Raw genomic sequence first — 13,265 nt, forward strand, 5'->3', positions numbered from 1 at the left:
AGGCAGGAAATTGTTCAAGTTCTGAGTGACCTTGCACTTGAGTGCACAATGCGACTGAGAAAATGAAGTCACCGCGACCGAAAAAAAACCGCTAGCGTCGCGCTAGGAAAATATACCCACGTCGCAATGGCAACTAGAACGAACAGATGACAAGTGCACGATCTTCACACTATACACCAGAGACCGAATTTCGAAAGAGTCCGTCACGAACGAACGCGAGCTGTGGCCCGTTCCCCCGTCCCCCTCCCTCCGCTTTCAAGGACAGGGGAACAGGATGCATCAACTGGGAATTCCTATCAAAGAATTCTCAAAAGACAATCATGGACGAGCACTACCTCAGCTCGTGCTCGATTTGGGGCATCATCGGCTTCGTTGGAATCCGCTGAAAAAGAACGGAAATTATCGAGAATCTCTGTCCTCGAATCAGGCATGTGATTCTTTTCGATTGAGATGGTTTGATGTCTCCATCGCATGACACCGTGAGAAAATGCAGGCGATCACCATCGGAATGAGATGTCTATTATCGGTTCTTCAATCAGTCGTTCAAATAATTGCTTTCGAAATGAGAATACACATATGAAGAGGACGCACGTCATCGTTACATAGCAGCATTTAGGGTCACGAATCCAGAATATAGGATCGTTTAATTTCTTGGCTTCATAGCACGACCACACGGCTTAGCGGTTGCGCGGTTCTGGTCGTCGCGGTTCAGGTATTACTGGTTCTTCTGGGCTTTGCCTTAGCGTCGTCATCATTGGACAGGGAAACAAAAACGGAACGTTTCGTCCGCCCGTGGACGGACATGACAGCGGCAATTTTCGGCCTTTCAATGTCAAAATGCGTTTTTGCTCTTCCTCTGAGTGAGAGAATATCGATACTGTCGGCGCGGGTGGTTTCCCTCTTTGCCTTCACACGACCGGAGCGAAAAGGATCCGCCCGCCCCCGCATGTCTCTCAGGCTGTGGTTACAGTCCTTGCATGCCAGAGGAATCTTCGGAAGGATCTTCGTGTCACGGTGCACTTGTCGCTTGCCCATCATGAGCTCACTGCTCAGATCAGATAATCTTTGTTTCGGATTCGACGTCACAAAGCTCCATCAGTCGACTGCGGCGGTGCGTACTGTGCGTCGTCCCTCAGGGTACACAATAACGGTACGACCATCACTTTCTGTTGCAAGGTTGCGTCCGTCGCCTGGAAACAAACGTCTTCTGTCGGGTGTGGTTCCACCACCGCACGTTCTATCGGCTCTCCGTCAGATTGATTTATCGGAAATATCTGTGGACTTCTTCCTGCCAAACGCCCTGAGTTCTACCTCGTTCACCGACCTTAGAGCTTTCGGTGTGGCAAGAGAACGGATGCTGCCTGAATATGACGAGTGAGCAGACGCCCATGGCGGTTTCGAGCAGCTTTTCTCGGTAAGCCGTTCAGGATCGAAGGTTTCGTCTTCGTGGAAATGTCACCGATCCCAACAATCGGACCCGTCTATTGTACGCGAGGTTATTAGCGACATGTACATCGATATGCCCGCCGTGTTGCATGTGAATATGTCTTCATCGGTCCGAGCTTGGATGGAGGAGCCGATGTGGACGGGAATGGACTTCTCCGAATTTCATCCAATTGTCAAGCTCATGGAAAATGGAATGAGCCCCTATTGCGCCCGGAACATTTTCGATTCTTGACCAAAGGATTCGGGAGCCGCGGACTCACTCAGATGGTCGATTCTCATAGCGTTGCGAAATTCCTTATGTGAACATGCATGCTCCCGTCTGACGGACGGGTCAGAATCACTCCTAATGATCCAATGGAATAGGAAAGGACAAAACTTTGAACGATCTATTTACTCGATCTCGTTAGAATAGAATCATTGAGGTAAGCGTGAAATTGATTGTGTATCACTATCACGACGGATATCAAATATCGGCATTTCACATCTGATCTATCGCATCACGAGAAGGGGAGAGAAAATTATTCTGATTTGAAGAATTCTCGGTGAATTTTTCAGAAAGCTGCGGCCGTCCTATGAGCCCCGCTGATTGACGAGCGGGGAAATATCAGAGAACATATGACTTGCGAAATAAGATAAATATTTATTCCATCCCTAGGGAATCGGTCATATACACATGATAATCTTGATAAGACTCGCCGAATGCTATATATCTCTTTGTATCTTCCCGAGCGATCCATCAGTCCTTTTGTTCGTCCATTCACACTCTATACTCTATAATACAACGATAATTTCGTCTTAATTTTGATGACTTCAACATTTCCGCCGTCGGCAAGATTCAGGCGCGAATTGCCTTGTGTTTTAACCCCGCTCTCGACACGGTCAGGAGTGGAACGATAAGAAGAGTATGCTGTGAAACCGGGTATGGTCCCGTGTTTAAAGCTTCGAGGTGGTTGTTGTTGTTGTTCACAATCCTGCTTCTTTTCGAGCTCACTCTTTCATTCGAATAGGTATTCACTCAGAACTTCCTTATTAAGTACCCGAGAGTCCACCGAGGATAAGTCTCATACCACGTTTTCAAGCACAATAAACAATCTGATAGACATTCATGTATAGCAGGCACCTCAGGGCGACTAGGGAGCAGCCGGTGTCTGCAGGAATAAGTATTTTATCAGGAAAATCGAGTTGCCGCCCAAGAAAATGCCCAAAACCAAGAAGAAGGCCGCCATCATTCCAGCCAGGTTGGCGTGCTTGTCGGCAACCCGGTAGGTGGACTGCATCATCGCGAGCGACGACAAGTGTCCGTGCGTCAGTCCGAAGAGAACCATACCGCCGATGTAGACATAATCAGAGAAGAGCGTTCCGGTGATACGCTTGTCGGGGCTGAAGTTGCACATCATGAAGAACGGTATGAAAAGGAGTCGAATGAGCACCCAGAAGAACGTTTGTCCTGGCGCACTCGGGAACTTGATGTAGGCTGGGAGCATGTTCCCGATCATGGCGAACAGATTGAAGAATAGGAAACAGAAGAGCTTTACGTAGTACGTGCTGCTCACTGGGAAATTCTCATCGACAGCGACGATCTCCGACGTTATCCCGGGGAAGCATGCCAGGGTCGCGAAGAAACAGAGGAAGACGTTCAAACAATTGAACCAACATTCTTTGAACACCGCAATCAGACTCGGTTTCCTCCCCGCATTGTCGGCGATCTGCCTGTTTCTTTTTTGGTGGTAACGGAAGATCTTCAGCAGAGGAAGCGCGAAGTACGTATCCAAACACAACAGAAGTATGAATAAGGCTGAAATGAAATAGTAGATCGCTGCCGTCTTCGGACTCGGGGCCGCGTAGGTCGTCAGTATGCTCACGGATGAAATCAAAGTGCCACTGACGTTCGTCCCGAGAACGATCGCCCCTGTGTACTTTCCGGGCAGATTGGCCGCGAGACCGAAAATGCTGTTCTGATAAATCCCTCCAGCGGCGCCCAACAAGACAACGATGCTCATGATGCCGAAGAAGAAAATGATCGGCCAGCCGGACGTGTCGAGCATGACCATGATCGAGGTCAGGATGAACAGAACGTTCTCAAATATTAGAGAACCAGCGATCCTCGGTCCGAGACTGTCCGCGCCGAACTGAACGAACAAGTTTATGAAGTTGAAGATAAGGTTCGGCAGTTGGTTGGCTAATATAATATAGCCCATGAAACCGGCATTGTAGGTTTTGAGATGTGAAAAGTCCGTCGACGTCGTATCCGGGATCAAACTAGTGTTCAGTTTCACTTCGGTGAAAAATTCCTTGGCCGTGATGAACATGTTCCACGGCATGAGCGTTCCGACTCCATGCAGCATCAGGATCAGGAAGAGGAAATTGCATCGATCAGAGGGCGTGTTTTTTTCTTCGTCCATCTTGGAACTATGAACCAAATCTGAATTCGAGTGACGAGATTCCCAACCGGGGCCAAGGGTGACTGGTGCTGTCTTCGAGTCTCCCAGTAGACTTTCAGACTCTGGTCTGTGGTACGAGACCGAGGTGTCCGTGTTCAGCGTCATTGCAGAGGCTCTGCTGGCAGAGAATGATGAACCTGAGAACGGAAAACATTCAGCTGAGAAAAGCTTGAGCCTCGGGTGATTTAGGGGAACTTCGATAGTGGACCTTCATTGTCGTCACGTATCCCATGCAGCTTTGAAAATGGCTCCGCAGCTGCCCAAGACATCGCAGTCGCCGCTTGGAGTCATCCACCGCTCTCTTGATCCCCCCGATTCGCCTCTCATGTGAGGACCGATACGCGATGAACTAAGCTCGTAAGCTTTGAATCCCCGGGAAGTTCCGGAGCAGACAGCGGAGATCATGACGAGGACCGAGAATATGAACGCTGCATTGCTCAAAGTTATTATTCTTCATCATCAAGATGTCTCGATGAATAACGCAGAATAAAATGATGAAACTGCCGTCCAGAGAGAGCCCGAGCGAGCTCAAGCAACATTACGTGGTCGATCCGGAGTTATTCGTCAAGTCGAGTCATTCGTCTTGAATGCCTTCGACTCGCCTCCCGGAACAGCTGAACACAGATTCCCCGAGCAAGGCGAATTTTCACGACGACGGTTCGAGACAAGTCTTGCGCCCAGCTCGGAGCTCTCCTCGAACAGCTGGACTTTACACGGTTGGAGCGGTAACGCTCCCTCGAGGCGTCGGCGACGTGAACCGTAAAATATGTGAGATGACTCAGTAGCCGGGATGATCCATGTCGCGTGAGCTTTGAGCTCGTTGCGAGCGGCATCGATTTTTCTTTGGGGACCTCTCAAGTCTCGTCGGAGTTGGAGAGATGTAAATCAGGCCCATCCATTGGTCATTGTTCGAGAGGACTCCATTCCGACATGTCGAGCAAGAGAAAGAATTTCGCTAACCACTCCACTACGGTCCGAATCTCAACGTCGACAGCGCGCCTAAGGTCTTATCTAACTCGTATCCTCCCATCATTCAGGGTCCCACGGTAGCCAACGGGACTACTGTGCGAGCGGTCGTTCGAAAACGTTTCAAAATTCTGATCGATTTTCGGAGGTTTGATCTCGGAGCTCACGCCGAGGCGACCTGCCCATCTCGATCGAAAGGAGGAAGAAATCACGATGACGGCGTCGTGAGTCGGTCAAATTTTGTTAAGTCTACCTTCGAGCTCGCCCAGATCGGCGTGCTCAGGAGAAGCGGAAAATCTCACCCCATCTTGAGAACGTTGAAGGGTTATCCTGAACTTTCGCTAACTCGGATGGTTGTGAAACTTTTCACCGCTTCTGCTAACGACTCTTAGGCCGCATCGAGCTTTTGTTAAGATGACCAGCTCGAGTTTTGACAGAACACCCTCACAGCGCCGCCGTGCTCTCCCAACGATATCGGGCCCGTGACGGGATTTAGGCGTCGCGGAGATAAGCTGCCCAGGGAAACAAACGCGACGCGGTATAAATCAATTGACTATCAGTCGGCTGGCGCGTAAAATGAGAAGTGTAATCAGAAGACGATCCTCTTTCCATGCGCCGATTGAACTCTCCGCAGGTGAATTATCAGTTTGCGGAATTCGGAACATGGGATACCGCAGAGTATCGGTAGAGATAAGACGCTGTTCTCGCAAAAGATTGATACACTCGAGTGATTGTGCCCAAAGCTCCGCTAGGCTGACGTCAAGGATCATTGAGGCTTCTCCATGGGGTCATCGCCTAGAATCGATGCTGGATCCCTATCGACTCGATAGCGCGAAGATATTCAGCCTCTCGTACGAAATATGTATGTATGCGCATTGTTCCTTACGACACGAAAATCTCAGTGGCTAGCTATCAAGGATTCGGACGAACGAGATCGATTCTGTTTTGAGAGATTTATTTCGGGACTGGCGCCGAGAGATTGCAACCTTTCGAGTCGTCTTGATCGAAGAGAATATCGAGTTTCAAAGATAGAGCTTGAATTAAATGAACCATTTTCAGATCGCATCAGGGTAGTCCACGCATCGAGCTATGGTGACGTGAGGATCGGCGCTAGGGCGAGCGCTATCGACAGGATGGACAATCCAGTTTCGAGTTACGTATATCCACAGGATAAACTCGATCGTATCGAACTGAGCTGCGCCTGAGCCACTCGGGAAGGTCATTCGAGGCTTTCGACGGGGAGAGATTGCGGTGAACCGAGCGTTTCTTGAGCCCATCGCCAGTGACGTCAAGAGTTTTTCGGGACAGATTCTGGAAACCCAAATTGCCTAGTGTATCGGTAGGTGTGAAGGTCGAATTTCGAGAGAGACTCAACCCTCTAGGGCTCGGAGGAAATTCTTTCTCCACGAACTGTCTATCCTGTTCGCGAATTTGCGAAACATTCCCGCGGATGAATGTCCCCCGATGAGCGGAGGTTCGGAGAGGCATGGATGGGTCGCCGCAAGCGGGAACCACGAAATCGAAGTCGTCAATCTCTCTCGCTACGCCGTGGTACTCGAAAGAAGATCGGAGAGGAATCCCATAATTGCTCTCACGGAGGAAAGTAAGAAGTCTGATTAGACGGCGTGGTGGATTCTATTCTCCGAGAAAGGCGTTCCACGAAGCCGACGTTGTGAGTCACTTTTCAAAAGTGACCATGCCGCTGTTCTCGGTGCCACCCGTCTCGATGGCGTCAATGAAAGCGAACAGCTCAGGGTAACTCCCACGGAAAACGGGACCTTCTCCTCATCGTGATGCCCAACGCTATATCGGGTGAAGTGATATAAAAAGTCGTGGATAGCAGCTGATTCTGATGAAGAGCCCAGTGAGTCAATGCAAGTTTCGGCACAAATTCAAGACCCGTAACGGCAGTCTGTTCCACTCAGGGCCTCCAAGCGGATCTCAATTGGTGCTCTTGGGGGGAGTACGGGGATCAGATTTCGTAAACACGTGTCCGTTGTGATCAACACGTCGTATATCTACAAGCTTATGTCCAACAGTCATCATGTAGCAACACGGATACCGTCCAGCCCCGATCGCGAGATCGAGCGTCAAAATTTGACGGAATCTCGCAGGAGGGAAAAGTCGCGAAATGACGAACGAACCGAGCTCGTGTCTGGTTTCCATCCTCAGAGTCGTAACTCGGAGCGCTCGCGTTGCGCACGGCGATCTCTCACAGCGATCTCTCACGTGGCTGACGACGAGTCCCAGAGCCACATCTGACAATTCTGACTATGAGACGATCAGACAATATCCTGCAGTCTGCAGACACCCATACGATACCACGCTTTTCGAATTATTGAATTCAGCGTTTTCGTTGCAGCGGATGATCGCCTCGAAGATGATCGAACTTACCGATAGGAGATATTCCGGCGGGTGGATCCGGAGAAGCTCAACAGAGAGCCGAAGTCGCTTGGTGATCAGGAACCTGTTCCCAAGCGCTTGAGGCCTCGGTGCTCCGACGTATTCTCCACTCCGGGACGTATCTGGCGACCTATCGGATATGCCTCCGTGCCACAGAACTGACGTCGACTCGCAGCCCGCGTTCCCTCCTTTCACTACACTCTCGAAAGAATCGGGGAGCAGCGGCGCCGCTGAGGACACTTCAAGACGTTCCGTTTCGAGCGCCTGTCTGGTCAACCCTCGCTGCCTACTTGCTTGACTATTCGTCCGCCAAGCTGCCGCCGCCTGCCTCGTCGCCGTGCCTGCTTGTTCCTTAGTGCCGCCCTGTCGCCATCCTCAGCCGCAGCGGTGGCATCGGCAGCAGCCCCGTGAGCGAGCAACGAACAGCCGAGCGAATGAACCAAGCGGCAACCAACAAGTCGCAGCAGCACCACAGCCGCCTACTGATGTCAGAGCAGCCGCCGCACGGAGCGACCACGAATCAAGCGGAAAAGCGGTCTGCCGTGCTCCGAGCAGAAGGAGTTCTAAAATAAAGAGACGACGAAAACATCAACAACACAAGAGCGTGCGAGACGGCGCCGACGACGACGACGACAAAAATGGCAGCGGCGACCGGAGCTCGCTTGCGGGAGGTCGGCTGACCGCGCTATTCTCCGGAGAACGCGTGACAACAAGAGCGCGCGCTCCGAACCGAAAACTATGAACCCTGGCTTCCGTCATTCCCACGCTCCGTCGGCAGAGTCCGAACGGATGAAGATGAGCGTTTCGATTCGATGCGAATTCCAGAACTCACCAAGAAACTCGCGCGGCTGAATCCCTATCGAGGGAAAGACCTCGATGCCCGCGTGCCACACTTGTTGTGTCGCGCTGCGCAGTCGGCGGAGAGAACATTCGCAAGATGGCGACGTCCTATGTTGTTCGAATTCGCCCCGGAGAGGATGTAGACGACTTCGAGACGACCTCCGACAGTCCGGGAATTTCTCTCCGGAAATCGAGTTGCTGGGACTCTCGACGGCTCATAGAGGTCGAAGTGCCGGAATGAGATGATCACTGACGTCGAGACATTGTCGAACTAGTGTCTGGTGATGAGACGCAAGCGCGCTGTTGTTCTAACGCTGGTGACGTTCGTATTATGGAAACTCGCCGTCTATTTCTCAGCCCATTTTCCTTGCCGCAAAGCTGCTCTGTCAGATCTCTGTGCAGAATGGAGCGATGGAGACGAAGTGGAAGGCGATTGGTGCTTCAATTTATGTAACGCGGTGAAAAGGTGTGTTCTCTTCGCAGGATCCTACGGCGAGCGATCGTCTTGGTTTGTTCTTGCTGAGAGTATCTCCAGCATAGATGTGATCTCCGATTCATCCGCGCTGGCTCTCTTCTGGTGATACCCTAATTAGTTCCTGCTTGTTCCAGCTGCCATGGGGTTCCACATTTCGGCAAAGAGTTGGTGGTCGGCATATCGGGACCTTTCGGCGAGGCTGTCGCGAAGGGTCGGCACGCCGACTACCGAGACTCTGTGGACTCCGAACTGCGACTGGATCCGACGAATCCGACAAAAGACTTCCAGAAACGAATGGCTCTCAGGCTTTCCGACTTCCAGAAAACGAATCAGTTCAACCTATTGATCACGGACGGGTGATTTCTCTTAGCTGACCGGCTCATTGTTCAATTCAGACAATGTCGACATCAGCGAGATTTTCCCGACGTTCTGAACTTCCTGCTTAATTAATTTACGTCCCGTCTTTCGCAGCCTCGAACCCGACACTTCTTCCAACTCGCAGAGGCTTCACTTCCTGCAAATGATGAATCAGAGGGAATTTGTCTGGTCTTTTTTATACAGCCAGAGCGGGGACGCCTCCCCGTTCCCTTTGCTTCGGGGCACATGTGGACATGTCTACATTGTCGAAAAGTCTCAGCGGGAGCTTAACTTTGTCAATGAACTCCCAATTCGAGAGAAGCTGAAAGCTTTGGTTAAGGTCGCAGATCTGATCGTTGTGAGTCTCCTGGTCGGTCTGCGGATTCCCGGAAAGATAATTTCAATATCCTCGTCTCAAGTCCCGAGTTATCGGTCCCAACCTGCGCGTTCATCGTTGAGTAGTTGAATACGCTTCTTGCTTCTTCCAGATGCTCGATGAGATGAATGTGGAAGTTTGCGATTTCAAATGGGAACACTTCGGATTGTTCTATAAGGAAAATTCCAATCCAAGCGAGTCCAATGAGGACTTCGTGGTCAAACTCCTCGACCTTGACGCTGTCTTCAGTAGACATTCATTAGGAGTCACCATGGGAAACTATCATTGTACTACCGACGAAGACTGTGATTTTTTCGATTGCAAAGGTCGCTGTATAAAGGTTAGACCCTTCCCATTTCTTCAGACTCGAAGCTTTTCGACGGCTCGGGACTCAATCATTCTCTTCTTCTCAGGGAGACGGTCTCCGCAAATCGACCTGCGTTCCATCTACAGTTGACTCGAACATCAAGCGCTTCCTGAAAATGGTATCCCCCTCCTTCTTCCCACCACGGAGAAGCTTGTTCTGGAATGTCGACGATCCGGATATGCTGAACTATATCCACCAATGCTCGAGTTCGGAGTGCGAGCCGAGGCAGCTCCGTCACTTATTGCAAACGACGATCGGAAAACTTGACCCGAGTTGACCTGAACTCGCTCTAGGAGCGGCTCATCCTTGTATATAACGTGTTGATCTGAGATTTTGTCTATTTGTACGGGTACGTGGATTCCGTGAGTGCATCTTCGGTACTGGACTTTTTGCATATCTATAACAGAAATCAAAGTGAATTGAATGGGAGCGGACAGAGAAGTCCCGCCGAGTGCCAGTGGCATCTTCGCCTCGCAGAATCCGAATAAACGTTTTTTGCTGATCCTGTTCTTCGTACAAGTCCTCGGTCTTCCAAGGAGATCCGGTACGTAGATAAGCTAAGGACGACGAAGATTTGACGGTGGTTTCAGAGCTGGTGTGGCTCTTTATTTCTTCATTTCCTGCCACATGCTATCCACCAAGGGGGGGTTGTTGATAATGTTCAGCGCCGTCAGTGCCATCGCTTTTGAGGCCCTGATCGTCGGAGGCTGTGCTGATTCACATCCAGACGCGACCGTGAATTCCTATGTCGAGACAAATAAGCGTGAGAAGACTTCCTCAACGTTCCATCGATATTTCAAACCTGTGTATACGAACCCGAGAATGGTTAGGACCCTCGGAGTCGATGTGGAAACCGGGCTGTATCGTGGGTAATTCCCAGGATACTGAGCCGATATCGGAAGAGGCTTCGAAGCGCGTTCCACGTCCGGTGATGTCAACGAATTCAGTCCCTGAGCGGAATATTTCCAGAAAATGAAAAACCTACTCGTGAACACCTCGAACTAACCTGCGGTAGTCGAGGATGGCCTGATAAATTTGAATCGATCGGCGGCGAACCTCACCCATGTCTTCGGCGTATCGTTGATAGAGTCCGGCCAGAACCCCGTTTGACTTGAGGGGCAACAGCGATGGCGAGGGCTTCAAGATCTTCAACACTGTATTGCTCGAGATCGCGGCCGCTCTAGCGCAGTTTTCTGCCTGGGAGAAGCGGACTTCGAATTATCTTCTCTGCCCAGCTCTTGCCTCTCTAAGGTCCAGGATGTGTGGCACATCGAATCGAACCTTTTCTGTGATGGTTTTCAGATGTGGCAGAGTCGGGGCCCGAACGATCACTTCGATCGAGGCGAACTCGGGGATCACATTCGCAGATGTTCCGCCATGGGGAATTATCGCATGAATCTGCGGCGGATAAGCTTTCGATTTCGATCGATCAGCGTAACATACCACTCATGCTATCAGACGATTCTACTTACTCTACATGTGGGATGCATCTGTTGCCTGAGCATCGAAAGAGCCTGGTAAGTTGCAACGACAGCATCCAGAGCATTGTGGCCTTCCCATGGCGCCCCGGCCGCGTGCGCGGGCTTCCCAGTAAACTCGGCCAGGAAGCCAATCTTCCCGATCAAACTTGCTCTGAGCTCTACAGAAGAAAAGTCCAAGTCGAGGCGGGATCAAACCTTCTATGACTCCACTCGACCCGATGCCCATCGTCGAGGATGATTGATGGAACTCGTCAGACCAATAGATAACTTTTACGAAAAAAAATTTACCGTCCGATGAGGAGTGAGGATGAACTTGCATGACGAGGTCCAGACCTTTGAAAGCACCCTTCTCTATCATGAGGACTTTGTAGCTTCCTTTCTCTTCGGCGGGACATCCCAGCACCGTGATCTGTCCCACGGAAGGAGCGGCAGAATATTCACTATCATTCATCATGACCACAATCAAGCATTTTCTCAAACCGACCCGGGCAACTCACCTTCCCTGGTTTCGGATTATTTTCCAGGTATTCCTTTATGACCAAAGCGGCTCCGATCCCGGCCTCCGCGATCAGATTGTGACCGCATGCATGACCAACGTCAGGGAGGGCATCGTATTCACAAACGATGCAGATCCTAGGTCCACCTGATGAGGTCGAGATCGATCAGGCTCGGATTGGCGCTCTCGAGGGTCGCCAGAATGAGAACTCCGCTGGTCGCCGGAAAGACGTTCGAACCACTGACCTGTCGTAGACTCGTGATCGGCTCTGAATGCTGTCGGGAAACCCAGGTACTGCCGCGTGACATCAAACCCCGCTCCCTCCAGTATCGCTGACAGCAGATCATGCGCTCGGTATTCTTCACCCGATAACTCGGGATGGGACCACAGAAAACTCGAAACACTTTGTAATCTATCCTTCAGTAATTCGTATCGATCATGAACGAAACTCTCGAAGCTTTCAGACATCACCAATCCAAGGGCGAGGAGTTCCAAATCAAAGTAGGTCGAGCCGGGCTTCCAGGACGGAACTGTGCTCCATGGCTGGTAGTTGAGGGTGCTCAAGTGGTGGAAAGGACCCGTTTGCATCGGGATCGCTGATTCAAGACGCTACCTGAAGCTGGACCGAGGGTTATCGCCTGAGAGGGCAAGTCAGGCTTTGAATTCTTCGTGGCTCGATCATTGGTGGTAGGTTCAACAGCTCCCCGTCGACCGTGGCCGCAGAAAACGTTCCACCGCAATTTTTATGACTGGCGAATCCTCTCTATCGAAAGGATCCTTGGACTATCGAAGCAACGATCCAGGGCGAGCACTTGCTGATACGGGAGCGACGTGGAAGAGAGAGTCTCACATAGTCATTATTTCATAATTTTAATTGAAAAGGTTTCATGTTGAGCGTCGCCAATCTGGAGAGATGTACCCCCTTCCGAAGCCCAGCACACAGGCGAACAAGAAAATTCTTTTGGAATAATAATATCAATAGACCTCGAACTCGATGAATTAGGTTTTATTGACAATCCCCTGATGTCAGATTAGCGAATTTATATAAATGATGCTATGATCGCGCAGTCCGAAGCGCAGAATGTAACGTGATTCTTATCGTATTGTATATACAAGTTGACTATTTTACAGAACTAGATGTCGAGTTTTGTAGCCGTCGGTGAGCCGCTATGCAACGAAACGGCCCGAACAACAAATTATGTAAAGGATAAACAGAAAGCATTCCTCGGGCGGGATTAGAGGCTTGTCGTGGGCTATTCGGGTGATATATAAAATGTGTAAATATTCTTTAATCTTGTGTCAGAGGCGCCTCAACGTTGCTTTGATTAAGAATATGCCTCGGAACCACCGCGCCAAGAAACTCCAGCATCAAGAACTCCTAGAAACGTAATATCCGCTGAGGTCTCACAAGAACGATCTGGACCTTGAGCGACAGGCAATACATCCCCAATAGGAGAAGCTATTTGAACTAGATCCTGAATAGATATTGAGAAGCGTCCATCCTCGCGGGGGATCCTCAACGAGGATATTCCGCACTTGAGGCGTTCCTTGGGCTTCGAATCCCACGGTGAAAAATCCAAGCTCAACAGTATCGGATTCTGAGACGCGTCAGAGCGG

The 13,265-nt window shown here is 50.5% G+C and overlaps 3 protein-coding genes across 5 annotated transcripts; 1 reads left to right on the forward strand and 2 right to left on the reverse strand.

Annotated features, from left to right (window-relative positions):
* Positions 1–2,071: 2,071 nt before the first annotated feature.
* Positions 2,072–7,399, reverse strand: Ent2 (Equilibrative nucleoside transporter 2). 3 transcript variants are annotated; one of them, XM_018638879.1, is made up of 2 exons: positions 7,248–7,399; positions 2,072–4,024 (listed from the first exon to the last, which is right to left on the reverse strand). In XM_018638879.1, exon 2 carries the CDS (start codon positions 3,990–3,992, stop codon positions 2,577–2,579), a length of 1,416 nt encoding a protein of 471 aa, XP_018494395.1. In that variant the 5' UTR covers positions 3,993–4,024; positions 7,248–7,399; the 3' UTR covers positions 2,072–2,576. The 3 variants fall into 3 exon arrangements, with proteins under 3 accessions (XP_018494395.1, XP_003741727.2, XP_018494396.1); XM_003741679.2 differs by lacking the exon at positions 7,248–7,399 and adding an exon at positions 5,156–5,273; XM_018638880.1 differs by lacking the exon at positions 7,248–7,399 and adding an exon at positions 5,107–5,236.
* A 713-nt stretch (positions 7,400–8,112) lies between these two features.
* Positions 8,113–10,162, forward strand: LOC100899645 (uncharacterized). Its single transcript, XM_003741678.2, has 5 exons — positions 8,113–8,562; positions 8,706–8,927; positions 9,043–9,286; positions 9,417–9,644; positions 9,718–10,162. Exons 1-5 carry the CDS (start codon positions 8,381–8,383, stop codon positions 9,946–9,948), a joined length of 1,107 nt encoding a protein of 368 aa, XP_003741726.1. The 5' UTR covers positions 8,113–8,380; the 3' UTR covers positions 9,949–10,162.
* Positions 10,163–10,276: 114 nt separating this feature from the next.
* Positions 10,277–12,236, reverse strand: LOC100904943 (peptidase M20 domain-containing protein 2). Its single transcript, XM_029111003.1, has 8 exons — positions 11,894–12,236; positions 11,650–11,795; positions 11,421–11,561; positions 11,144–11,308; positions 10,953–11,069; positions 10,733–10,868; positions 10,488–10,621; positions 10,277–10,414 (listed from the first exon to the last, which is right to left on the reverse strand). Exons 1-8 carry the CDS (start codon positions 12,234–12,236, stop codon positions 10,277–10,279), a joined length of 1,320 nt encoding a protein of 439 aa, XP_028966836.1.
* Between the last annotated feature and the right edge of the window lie 1,029 nt (positions 12,237–13,265).

The sequence above is a fragment of the Galendromus occidentalis genome, unplaced genomic scaffold (assembly GCF_000255335.2).
Source record: "Galendromus occidentalis unplaced genomic scaffold, Mocc_1.1 scf7180000077191, whole genome shotgun sequence".
NCBI classification, from domain to species: Eukaryota; Metazoa; Arthropoda; class Arachnida; order Mesostigmata; family Phytoseiidae; genus Galendromus; species Galendromus occidentalis.

Bases quoted from the DNA above. Each gene is read 5' to 3' on its own strand.
- Ent2 (XM_018638879.1), bottom strand. From the start codon at position 3,992: ATGACGCTGAACACGGACACCTCGGTCTCGTACCACAGACCAGAGTCT.
- LOC100899645 (XM_003741678.2), top strand. From the start codon at position 8,381: ATGAGACGCAAGCGCGCTGTTGTTCTAACGCTGGTGACGTTCGTATTA. The intron at 8,563-8,705 runs GTGTGTTCTCTT...TGCTTGTTCCAG, and splicing joins TTATGTAACGCGGTGAAAAG to CTGCCATGGGGTTCCACATT. The intron at 9,645-9,717 runs GTTAGACCCTTC...TCTTCTTCTCAG, and splicing joins GCAAAGGTCGCTGTATAAAG to GGAGACGGTCTCCGCAAATC.
- LOC100904943 (XM_029111003.1), bottom strand. From the start codon at position 12,236: ATGCAAACGGGTCCTTTCCACCACTTGAGCACCCTCAACTACCAGCCA. The intron at 11,796-11,893 runs GTCAGTGGTTCG...CGACCTCATCAG, and splicing joins CGATCACGAGTCTACGACAG to GTGGACCTAGGATCTGCATC. The intron at 11,309-11,420 runs GTTATCTATTGG...TCTTCTGTAGAG, and splicing joins GTAAATTTTTTTTCGTAAAA to CTCAGAGCAAGTTTGATCGG.